Raw genomic sequence first — 13,365 nt, 5'->3', positions numbered from 1 at the left:
TGAGGCTACAAACACACACATTTATGCACACTTCACACAGATACTCTTACATTCACTCACTCATGCACACACACAAGACTCTCACAATCATACACCATAGACATGGTTGTACACATACTTCATAGAGACTACTATGCAGATACTACACATATGTATACACACCACACACACATACTTCTTTATAACCATTGAGAAACATTGCACATTTTTTTCTGGGCATGAAATATTCCTGTGTATATAAGCATTTACATATTAAAAACAAAAAACAAAAATTTGTCCCTCAAGGTTGCCTGGTTGAAGAGCCTTCTCCCATTATAAAGCACAAATTCTACTACATCGTGAGTCCTAGAGAAAAATGCTGGCACCAGAACAGGACTATACTTTGGTTAGTTTGGTATCTATAGTAACCAAATACACATTTAAGGACAGATAACTTGGCAAGGCCAGACCTTATATCATCTTTGCTTTGCCTTACTATGTAGTTTTTTAAGACAGTATGGATATTTTCAACCCCCAGTTCCTCTAGCTGTATACCACACCACACAAAGAACAGTCTTTTCTGCCTCTGATCACATTCCAGTTTTCTGTAGGGCCCAAAGGTCTCATGAACAAAGCCTAAGTACACAGACGGTAGTTTCTGTTTGGTGCCTAAAGACAAGGAGTGTCTTTGGGAGAACCCAGAGGAGGGGAGAAAGCTGGTTTGGGAAGGAAAGCTGTTGGCTCAGGTTATCTTATTTTGTTATTACTCCAACAGACCTGGGGTTGAGGTGCTTTCAGAAAAAAGTTTAGAAGTTGAAATGCTGGCTTAATTGGGAACTCCTGGCTTTGGTTTATTTGATTTTGAAGTTGGTTTTATGAGGCCACCTATAGGGAGAAAGCAGCTCATGCCTCTGGTGAGGATGGTTGCTGCTGTGATTCCTACTTTTCCCTGAGTCAGATCCTTCCGGTTAATTGAAAAATCCCGCTGGAGCTGAAAGTGAGAAACCCTTCCTGTTGACAGCAGGTACTTTTTAACTCCAGACTTCCTCAGAAGGTCAGAGGCACAGATCTCTCAGTCGTGATTGCTTCATACTGAAATACGTAGTTCTTTCCAAGCTGTATAGACCACCGTGTCTAGAAGGCTATATAGATCACCATGTTTAGAAGGCTGTATAGACCACTGTGTCTAGAAGGCTGTAGGAACTCAGTTCTCCCCCTCCCCCATTGAGCTGCTGTGACAGACAGTATATTGCACCAGGAAACTCCCAGCTGGACGGGAACACTGAGGTGACATGTGGCTGGTTTGCTGTGCAGAGTGTAACACATTCATACCAACGCACTCAGACTCACAGCACACCATATGCCGAAGACCTGTGTAGCATCACACACTGGCTCCTCTCTGGCTCCAGCCCAGTTTTCAACCCTATTTCCCAATGTTCCCCGACGCCCAGTCACTGTAGGGCCACCTTCTTAGATCAGGCTACCTTGTTCCTGTCCAGGAGGACACCATTGTCAGTGCTATTCTGTGTTCCTGCTGGTTGAAGCCCCGACTATTCTTTCCCTAATCATTCAAAATGCCTCCTTCCCAAAGGTTAATGCAATGGTTAGCCCAAGCAGACAGATTCTGTCTTCACTTCTAAGCCATGCACAATGGACCCATTATCCATCACTTCCGACGTTCAGCTGTAGTTATCTATCTCCTCGCTTTCCTTCTGACTCACAACACTAAGGAAAAGCAGGATCTGTTTTTATTCTCTGTTTTTATTAAGGGCAAGTACAATGGCCAGAGTATAATTGGTATACAGATTAATAACTAGTTGATATTAGTAACTAATCTGTATTAGTTATTAATCTGTATATTGAGTGCCCAGGAGTACTACAATATTTCAATAGAACAGTTGAAGTAAAGATATGAAAAAAAAGCCAAGAGTTTGGTCTGTTGGAATATTTCTCCTCCACTGGAAGGTGCATCTGAAAACTCTCCCTTGAGACAATCAACCCCAGCCTTGTCTTCCATGTCTATGTGAACTCTATGGTCTCTCAGCAAAATAAACTCACCTCGGTTGACGAGAATCTGGTCACAGTTATCTGAGTAGAGAGAGAGGTGGATGAAACCAGACACACCTAGAACTAGGTTCCAAAACATATACTGAAAGGAAAAACTACTTAAAGGTGGTATAAAAACTATTCATGTGGCTGACCACAAGCAACAGTGGGATTTTCTGTCTCACCTTAATTCATGCTAAAGATTATCAAACAAGAAACAGAGACATCTGAGCTATCAGAACACTAGTGAATACCTAAAGCCAAGGGCAGAGGGAAAATAATAATAATAATAATTGATTTGGTTCATCGGGATGTCCAGAAGGTCCCACTCTGCTTTAAGTATCAAATATCAGAATATTCAACATTTTCTTTAAGGGAACAGAGCAGGTCTAATGAGCCACCTGCATCTAAATAGTACCAAAAATAAGAGATACTAGGTTTGTTTTGCTGTTGGGTTTGTTTTGTGTGTGTGTGTGTGTGTGTGTGTGTGTGTGTGCACGAATATGTGTGCACATGTGTGCATGAATGTGCAAGTGCATGAGTGCACATGTATGTATGCACATGAGATGTGTACCACACAAGACAAGAATTCCTGTCATACTTCAATTTTTTTTTTCAAAATGGGAAGGATGGTAAAATTTATTTATGGAGTTAGCTCTCTGCAGAAGGCACACTGTCCTGTTTGACATGTACCATAGATGACCCAATAAAAGAAGATACAAGCTGCCCATTGAGATGTCACATGCAGAGAGACTGTAGGGCGCAGTATACAGATGTTAATAGAAGTCAGTTCTTACTTGGGTGACATATGACAGTTTGGGGGATGCATACATTCATTTCGTATTAGATTACCTTCTCGGGCTGACTGAGAAAAGAACAGAAGCAGCTACAATCTCTGTAAAAATACCTAATCCCTAATAACAGACCATCCAGCAACAAGGACCTGGGAGCGTTCCTTCTAGGACAAATCCTACCCCCCCCCCCCCCCCCCCGTGCTTCAGCAAAGCAGCATAAGGTCCCCAGAGAGTCTGCCTTTGGCTGGTACAGCTCCTAGGGACGCTTCCCAGGGAGACAAAGTGAGTCAGAAACACTGATTTCTAGGGCTGTGCTCATTCTTGGGACACCTAGAAACATATTACATATGACGTATGCCATGACACCAAAGACAAATCAGATAAAGCTGTGGTGACTCGGTTCTCCCAAGAGATGGATGCTCAAGGAATATTGAGGGAGAGAAGCAGGAATGAGGGGAAGGAGGGGGAGAGGAGGAGGGAGAAAGGAAGAAGAGAAGGGGGAGGGGGAGATGACAACACAATTATGTGGATCACACTTTCTGTGTCTTCCACTCCATCCATGTGCAATCTTACATGGCAGAAATCATCCCCATTTCATTAATTCCTAAAAGCAAGTCTTATGGGAATCTAGTCACTTCCTTAGGCAAAAGCAACCTGCCTAACTACTAAGAAAGTCCTAGGACCTGGATCCTCATCCCTCACTCTTTCTTTGAGCAAGTTCACAGTCACCAGCACTTGAGTCTTGGACGATGTGGAGGGACTTGGATTGCCTGTTTCTCCTGTGATGCTTACCACATTCTTGTAGCCTAAGTGCCTAAATGTGGGCTCTGGGGCACAGGTAAAAACAACCTACTGACTGCTAAGAAAGCAGTTAGTGGGACCCTTCTCTAGCAGTCTAGTTTGAAATAAGGACACTTATTCAAAACACATTCAACCAGGCCTGGTAATACAGGCCTGTAATCCCAGCTACTTGGGAGGTTGAGGCAGCATAATTCAAGATTGCCTGTTCAACCCTACCTGAAAGGCAGAGTTAAAAGCCTGCATAAGGAAGCTTAGTAGCAAGACCATGTCTCAAAATGGAAGAGGAGATCAGTGGTGGAGTGCTTGCCTTGGATGTGTAAGGTCCTAGATTTCAATTCCCAGTAGAGAGAAAGAAAAAAGAAGAAAAAACATTTTATAGTTTAGATGTGTGGTCAAAAATACTTTTCCAGATTCATATAAAAGGCAGAAAAGAAGGACCTCGGTACTCTTAGTCTCCTGGCATGCTGCCTGCTCAGAGAGATCGTTCCCCACCCAGTTCCCAATCCCCTTCCCTCAAGCACCCTCCACCCTGTGGCCTCTGCTATGTGCCAGTGTATCGAACCATCCATAAGCAGAAAAGGGGAGGCTGGACAGGCTGGACAGCTCTGTACAGCCAGATGCATTACACAAGCATAAGCCAGGGAAAACCAGAGTCCAGTGCTAAGGAAAATGCCGAGCCCACCCTAACCTTTGAGAAGCATCTTCTCAGTGTGTAAAGATAGAGCTTTTAAAAACAGCGATATAAAGAAATTTGGGTGCTGGAGAGGTGGTCAAGGGCTTACTGAGCAAGCAGAACCCGATTTGGGGATTCCCAACATCCACATCAAAGGCAGATGTAACCCAGTGTTATGGTCAGAGGGGGAGATAAGCAGACCTCAGGGGCCCACTAACCAGCCAACATAGCCAACATGGCAGACGTGAGGTTCAGGGAAAGATACTGTGAAAAAAAATGAGTGGTAGAAGCAACTGGAGACAGCCAGAAATCAACCTCAGGACTTCCACAGTGCCTATGTGGATAAGTGCACCCCCTCACACATGAACAAGTACAAACAGGACAAGTAATCTTTGTGTTCTAAAACTGAAATAAAATTCAAAATGTTAATACAAACAAAAAACATCTTGAGAAAACAAACACTCCTGGATTTGGCAAGCACAGTCGGCTTAAAACTCACCAGAGCAGAGTTATTTTTACATTAGGGCCATACATAGTTTTCTCCTAAAGTAGAGATAGAGAAAAAATGTATATGGTTTTTGTTTTCCTGAGCCATCTCCAAATTTACAGCAATTGCATTCTGCAGTCTAATTCCCCACACAAAATTTTCATTTAAGAAAGATTTGTTTTATGTGCACGACTGCGATTGTCTTAGCTGTTGGTATGTGTATTGTATGCATGCCTGGTACCCATGGAAGTCAGAAGAGGACATCAGAACCCCTGAAACTGGAGTTAAAGATAACTGCCATCTGCAATGGGTGCTGGGAAAAGTAGAGCAGCAATGATTAAACCTCTGGTGCCATCGCCCCGGCTCCACAAAGTCAATTTCTTTTTTAAACATAATGCCTCCAAATGGTACCAGTACCGTTAAGAAGAGAGGCTGAGTGTATCCTGAAATGGTTGACCTCAGTAAGGAGACCCCCATGAAGAGGATTCTACCTTTTAGCCTCACATCACCATAACAAGTACCCTGTAACAAACAACCCAAATGGCAGACAGGTTTATTTCGGCTCAGCTTTCAGAGGTTTAAATCCATGGGCAACTGGCTCCATTGCCTTTGGGGCTGTGGCCATGGCAGACATCATATTGGAGAGCAAAACTGAAGACCAAAAGTGCTCACATCATGGCAGCAAGAAAGCTAAGGAAGCTGGGCATGCTAGTTCACATCTGTAATCTGGACACATAGGATCCTGAGGCAGGAGGGCTGCTGTGAGATTGAGGCCTGCCTGGCCTACATAGTGGAAACCGGTCTCAAAACAATAACAGTAAAAGAGGCCAAGAAAAAAAGAGGAGGTGCCAGGGTCCCAACATCTCCTTAAGAATGGCAGAATACCCCTAAGGAGGCCCCCAAGTCTGCACGTTTATCACCTCACAACTGTATTGTGCGTGAGCTGGAGACCAGACCTCTAATGCCAACCTGGGTCTTGGGGAAACACTTGGGGGAAGTCTGAATGCAGCAAGGACGGCACCGTAACCATTCCATAGGAAAAGTCTCACCTTCAACCTGCCTCACTTGGTTCATGGAAAAACAGACATCAATATGCTACTCTCTCTAACAGAAATGAGTAGTGTTTCTAACTGCATTTTTCCCCCTCCTCATCACCCCAAACCAGTGAATTTCGGATTTCTGACCTCACATTTTTCAAGTGTAGGACGGTATTTCAAGCTTCTGCTCTGGGAAATTTTACTTGGAAATATCTAACACATGTTTTATTTCCAGTTGATATTTAATAGCAAAACATATGACCAGAACCTTTGAATGTCTCATGTAAGGACCTGTCTTCACTTATTTCAAAATATACACTTATGAATCTATACATTTTTAAAATACTTATTTTGTCTATGAGTATACTGTTACTGTCCTCAGACACACCAGAAGAGGGCACCAGATCCCATTACAGGTGGTTGTGAGCCACCATGTGGTTGCTGGGAATTAAACTCAGGACCTCTGGAAGAGCAGTCAGTGCTTTTAACTGCCGAGCCATCTCTCCAGCCCCCAAACTTATACATTCAAAAAGGTCTCTAAAGTTGTGTGAAGAACACAGACACATGGCTTCTTGGAATCAACTGGGGCTTCTCAAATTAACAGCAAAGACCTGCTGCAAACCAAGGCTCCGGTGCCCACCTGCAAGAACACAGTGAGTTCTCTATCTTACACCTGCCATCCTCCATCCCCAAAGCAAACCTTGGCAAAAACACAGGTCTCTTTCCTTAGCCAGAATGCATGGCATGCCCGTCTGCCTCAGAACATCGTCAGACACAGTGCTGCAAGGGCGAGTCAGAAGCACTTACAGTTGAAGATGCCTGGTGGTGGATGCTCGGTCACCAGGAGGCAGCTCTCTTCGTCACTGTTGTCCCCACAGTCGTTCTGTTGGTTACAGACCAGAGAACCAAGATACAAGCATTTACCGCTGGTGCAGGTGAATTTGCACTCTGGAAAAGTACAAGACAAAGCACGAGGCAGTCAGTGCTCGCTTGGTGCTGACAAGCTGTTACTGCCATTGCAGCCCCTCCCCCTCCCAAGTGCCCGCCATGATGATTTGAGAACTGGGATTTTTCTGGAGGGCCATCTAGATGAGGCTGGTCTTGCTTCACAACATGGTCCTCTGAGGTCTGCCTGTGGCGTAGCGCTACCCACAAGTGAGCACACAGTTGCTGTCTTCCTTCCATTGCTTTCCCTACGAGAGTTATTCTGCTTCAAACCAACCTTGACAGCTTCCCACAGCCTAGCAGCATACATATGATAAAATCTATATTTTATAATATAAGACAGGAAAAAGCACGGTGCTCTCCTACCGTGGGTAGAAGAATGAGTGTGGAAGGCCGCACTGACAGATTATAAATAATACAGAGCCCACCCCCACATCCCTGTTGGTTATGCTGAACACAAGATATCAGAGCTATACAGATCTGTATTTGAAAATGAAATTCACTGAAATGGGACTTTAAAATAAAACTTCTAACTTAAACAATCATAAGCAATTAAAGAAGACTTTTAATTAAAAAAGATGTAAGCAATGAAAAGAGATTATACAACAAAACATCATCAGTTGTATAAACTCCTATGGATAGCACCTTGGACTCTTAGGTCCGCAGAGAAACTAAGAGAAGTCACACAGGGTGAATGGCCAATAGGAGCGTCAGGAAGAGTCACAGGTTCCCAGTGATGGCAACTACAACAGCCACCTCAACTGCCAAGGCCTCTTCCTGTCACAAGTGAGATCAGTAGACCTTATTTCAACTCCAACTTTCCGTTAAAGTAAAATTCCAAATAAGAGACTGTGTGTAGCCCACCAATGTCTTCCTAGCTCTGCTAATAGCAAACAGAGTTTCACTAGCTGAGACCATCTGAGAGGACAGCTACAACCTGAGAGAAAGTATTACCTGTCACAAAAAATGGAAGTCAAAGAATTTTTGTGAGCCTTTATGAGAGGGGCACTATAATTTTTCCATTTGGTCACAGTCTGAGAGGATATCGGGAAAAAAAAACACTCAGCCCCCGACCGTGTGTGAAATAACAGGGGAAGAGAGTCCAAGTGCATTCATTCCACGAGCTTTTAGTTGGCCACAGCACCTAAGCCAGAAACTCTGTGTGCTGAATGTGATCAGGTTCCATGGTACAGAACACATGTGGCTAGAGCTGAACTCTACCATCCCATACAAATATTAAAATCCAGGTGTTTGAAATCTCATTTATGAAGTGACAACTTTTAACTTAATGGAAAAGGGGGAAATGTCAAGGAAAGAATTTATCTTCCTTACCAAAGGAAATGTTGGACTTCAGATAAATGCCAAGCATGAGGAAAACATTAGCCAAACACAAGTGCTCTGGCGTTACCAAAACGAAGGAAGGATCTGCCGTTGTTATAGTTTAAAGGGCTCTAAAGCCAGACCTCCATCTTCAAATTCATGTGGAGCCTTAAAATGATGAGAAAATGTAACTGCACAGGGTCGACTCATTTACTCCTGTGACCAGTGCTCAATGGTTTGTAGACAAAGACATGAAAACATGGAGCTGGCACTGTAGACAGGGCGGTGCACACCTGTCATCTGAGCACTTAGGAGACTGAGGCACAAGGACTGTGAGTCTAAAGCCAGTCTTGGCTACATAATTAGACTCTGTCATTCATAGACAGATAGATGGGTGGACGAACGGACGGACGGACAGACAGACTGACTGACTGACTGACTGATGGGGAAACTAGCTAAAAATTTACAGCATGAATTCTCAAAAAGAATGTGAAGGGTTGGGGCTGGGGAGATGGCTCAGTGGGTAAAATGTCTGCTGCGCTTGTTGCAAAGTGTGACCTCCTGAATCTGGATCCTTGCAACCACGTACAAGACTGGGAGTGGCACCATGTACCTGACGTACCAACAAGGGAGAAGCAGACCCTAGACAGCCTGATCAGTCAGTATGCTTCAGGTCAGTGAGGGAGGCCATCTCAAAATAATTAATAATGATGATAATAATGTAGAAGGTCCAAAGAAAACATGGACTGTTGGCCTCAGGCCTTCACACATGGAGGCGCATGTACATGCACACTGGCACACAGAAGTGGAAATATGCATCTATGCACACACATACACACATGAGCACATGCTCGCATGCACACACCACATGAAAGAGAAATGTGAACTGAGTCTTCCTAGGCACACATTTTCTCCCTTACATCTTTTGTTGGCCTAGCCAATCTGTAACAGGTACTCAGTGAACCCCAGATGTGTCCTGCAACTGAATAATCGAACACCGGAGCCTCACGAGAAGCCCTTATGTGGGACATCCTGCTTGTTAGGCTGCTGGACGAAGGGGCCTAACACTCACAAAGAGTGCCAGGCCCCCCACCAACGCTCCCCAGCTTCCTCGGAGCCTCGTTTACTTCTGTCTCCCTCTCTACCAGGCTGTCTTTGCCTCGAGCTCTGCTTTTTGAATGTGTGGGATGGATGATGAGAGCACCTACCCATACCAACTGTCAAATCAGCCTGTTTTCTTAAGGCAGCCTTGACAGTGCTCTGGAAGGGCCTGTGCCTTGACTTGCCTCACAAGCTCTTCCTTACCAGATAACAATACCAACCCGTCAGCTTTCGAGTTCACATACTCCCAAACTTCTAGGTGGCAAGAAGTCTTTTAGTCAAACATCAAACTATAAAAATCTATCACATGGCCACTTGAATCAAAATGAAGAGATACCTGAATGTATTAGCTCTTTGTGTGTTGTTGGAAAAGGCTTTAAAAATGTACTATAAAGCAATTAGGTATTAAACTTTAATCGGAAAGCTGGGGTGAAACTGCAGAGCATCTGTTGAGGTTGGCAAGTCCAGCATTGATAGAAGCCAGCTTCCAACGTGACCCATGCTCTCCTATAAAGGCTATCTCCACTATACTTTCCTACCCCAAACCACACACAGTTCTGACCCTCTAAAAATACATTAGCAACCCTCAGAGAAGACTCTCGGCTGCAAAATGGAACCGGCTGAGCATCTTTCAAAACTACTGATACCCGAGTACCAGCCCAGGCTACTGCACTCATTGGCTTGACATGTAACCTAAACAACCAGTGTTTTTAGAGTGTCTTTGAGCAATTCTGATGACAACCAGTTCTGGCCCCCAAGAAGTGGGCAACTCACACGAAGCCCTCTCTTTGGCTAAGGATATTTTAATAAAATATTTAGTAGTGTTTTGTTAATTTGATTTTTAGTTAAATATGCAAGTACTTAGGTAATTCTTGGATACAGAGCCCAGTCTCTTTTCTGACAGTAGGATATTTCAGAAACCTAGGAACCACAGCACTTTAGGATCCACGAGGGTAGAGTACAGGAACCAATACACTTTGTTTCCCAAACGACACTCTCACATCAGAGCTAGGCTATATTTTCAAAGGTATAAAGCTCAAACCAAATAAAGACTGTAGCTGCTTGTATTACAAATGATAACTGTACCCACCCCCCAAAAAATCCCTGTTTATATGAGAGGTCCTGCACATAGCTTCTGGGAACCTGCTCCCAGTTGGTTCTGACTGGTAAATAAAGATGCTATCAGCCAAGACCTGGGAAGAAGAGCAGGATGTTAGGAGCTCCCGGGCTTGGGACCTGGAGGGGGGTGGGGGAAAGAGATCTGTCATGCTTTAGGAGAGTGTGAAGAGAGGAGAGACACAGAGGCTGTCATGGGGGAGGAAAGCAAGAAGAGCTCCCTGGGCTCTGGGCCAAGAAAGCATAGCCCCGAGATCCACACAAATGGGTCTGGATCAGCCAAGATGGAACATAGAAGTTAGTAAGTAGTAACTCGAAATTATTGGCAGGAGGTAGATTCTAGAAACATGGAGGTTAGGCAGCTATTATGCTGCTTAGGGCATATTAAAATGTAAAGGGTGTGTGTGTGTGTGTGTGTGTGTGTGTGTGTGTGTGTGTGTGTTTCACTCAGGAACATAAACCATTGAGGCGTGAAGTAACCCACAACAGGGTTTATTAATTCAACAATAGACAGAGTACTTTTATGTAGAATTTTGCCCATTCTTTCTGGACCTTGTTGAGTATTCCTACCAATTTATATTTTAGAGAAACAAATATTTATTAAACATATGGATGACAAAGCCACGGCGATTTGATATGTAGCATGTAAAATAAACTCAGAAACCAGTGTTAAAAATTAGTTATGATATTTAAATAACTCCCCTTCTTTACAAGAAGACTACAATTTCAAATGAAGAAAATAACATTTCTTTATGCCTCGATTCTCTTTAATTTCTTATAAAATTTGCTAAAATGGCTCAGTGGCCAAGAAAGCTTGAGGCCAAGCTTGCTGACCTGGGTTCAATCTCCAGAACCCACGTGGGGGGTGAGGAGAGAGGCAACGCCAGCAGTTGCCCCGAGTTTTTCATACCTGTCGTTGCATGCACACATGCATCATCAACAACATAAAACACAGATAATAATGTCAAATGTAAACAGCTGTAATTGATATGATAATAAAATTCTTTCCAAATATGGGGTCTTTTCTACATCTCTATATAAAACCTTGATGAACTCTTTTCAGGATCTTAGATTTTTCTTAAAAATTCATACTTTCATACCGATAGAAACTTAAAAAGACACACCAGGCTATCCAAAGCTGAAGAACAACTTTTCAATCACATTGAGAGAAAAGACGTTTTTTTAAGACCATGGATGTCGTTCTAATTATGCGTAAACTTATTAACCAGAAGACACACCATGTAGGGGAAAAGAAAGAAAATGTACAATGAGGAGATTTTCTAATATTTTGTCAACTTTGAGAAAAAAAGGGGGGAGATTTTAGATCCTGACACCAGAACACAAATAGAATGACCTAGTGTTTTGTGTGAATTCCAAACTACTGGAAAAATAGCGATTTTTTAAACAAGAGGACCAGGAGCCTAAGAATCTGAACATCTAAACTCCAGTGCAGAGCTGTGGAAGGAGCCTGCTTTGCAGGACCGAATTTAATCCATTTGGTAGAGTCAACATTCTAGTAGTTAAAAGGCAACAAAGAGTTGCTCTTGGCTTTTCTAACACTCGTTTAAAGCCCTGTTTTCACAGATGGTTCTCAATAAGAGCCTATACGCAGCATTAGCTCTCAGCTGTGAAATCGGCCCTTTTCACGAATTGGCAGAGGAATCTACATGAACGGTTCCTGTTAAAATTCATGCAGCAACGCTGACTCATTTGCTTCACACACCTACCATTCACAAACCTGCAGTGATTCTGGCTCCACCATGATGACATCAAAGCCTGCTCCATATAAGTAATGGGGTGACGGGGGCGGGTGGGGCAGGCAAAAAGCTACACACATACACCACACACATACCACACACCACATACACACACACATCATACACACACACACCATACACACACACACACACACCACACATACACACACCACATAGACACACACACATACCACACACACACCACACACACACACACACACACACAGCTGTGAAATGTTTTAACACAAAAACATGGGTGAGGTCTAAGAAGCACTCTCCTATCAACATTCACCTCTTTGGCAACACAAAAGAAAATGAAGCAGAAGTCCCCACACTGCACCAATCCTCCACCCCACCAGGGTACCCTGCCTACCGGCAGCCTTCTCACTCAAAGACAGGCTTGGAAGGGAGAGTTTAATTCCCCCGGTGCCTGTATAATAAATTAACTTGCCCCACAAACATTTTATAAAAGTCCTATCCTGTAGCCCTCCTAATATCACGGTGCCCTTTAGGAAAATGACTACAATATGCTGAGACAGCATTTGCCCATTTGGTGAGATTGGCAACAAAGCCTTACAGAAGAGAAAAAAATCACTCTAAAAGGGGAGGAAAACCCCTCAAACTAATTTACAATATGGACAATCATTTCCATTATGATATTGAAAAGATTCCCTTAAGGCGTCTAAATATATCTGAGAAGGTTAAGTGAAAGACACACAATGTGCTGTCCCTAGAGGGTCAAAGTCTCAGGATTTAGGCACCTCACCCTGCGAGACCACCCTTCAGCAGAAAAACAAAACAAAACAACCCCATACCCAATTTTCTACCAAATACCATTGGTCATTAAGTTGCTGACAGTCCCTTATGATTCAACTCAGCACAGGATACTTTCCACATCTCAAACAAGCGAATGAGCTTATTCCTGTGGTGTTATGCACGTGAAGTGTGAGGAGGTATTATTATCCACTTTCTGTGCACCCATATCTATAGGGAGCACAGGAAAATGCCTTAAAAGTGTATGCCTGATGTGGGAGACAGTCACCACCTCCGGGTGCTGAGTCAGAGCTGGCTTTGCAGTTTCTTGAGATGCCTATGGTCTTAGAATTAGAAGAAACAAACAAACCAAAAAAAAAAAAAAAAAAAAAAAAACAAAACAAAACAAAAAACATTTTTTTGATTCTCATGAGAATCACTGAAAAAAAATTTTTTTAATTTTAAATTCATCAAGATAGTGATTTGAGGCTGGCTGGCTGACTCAGGGAGCAAATGTGCCTGCAGTAATGGTGATGACCAGATCCCCTGACCCAGA

General features: G+C 43.3%; 1 protein-coding gene across 1 annotated transcript in view; it reads right to left on the bottom strand.

Annotated features, from left to right (window-relative positions):
* The window catches only part of LDLRAD4 (low density lipoprotein receptor class A domain containing 4), a gene marked incomplete at its 5' end in the record, with an annotated part of 293,783 nt that overhangs the window by 135,863 nt on the left and 144,555 nt on the right, over window positions 1-13,365 (bottom strand). Inside the window, one exon of the mRNA XM_080920024.1 lies at window positions 6,625-6,765. Within this exon, the coding sequence (XP_080776150.1) occupies window positions 6,625-6,765 (141 nt within the window). The remainder of the gene's footprint in view (window positions 1-6,624; window positions 6,766-13,365) is intronic.

This window comes from Micromys minutus, assembly GCF_963924665.1.
Source record: "Micromys minutus genome assembly, chromosome: 8".
Lineage (NCBI taxonomy): Eukaryota > Metazoa > Chordata > Mammalia > Rodentia > Muridae > Micromys > Micromys minutus.
The sequence above is the reverse complement of the archived record's forward strand: the minus strand, read 5'-3'. Positions and strand labels throughout refer to the sequence as shown.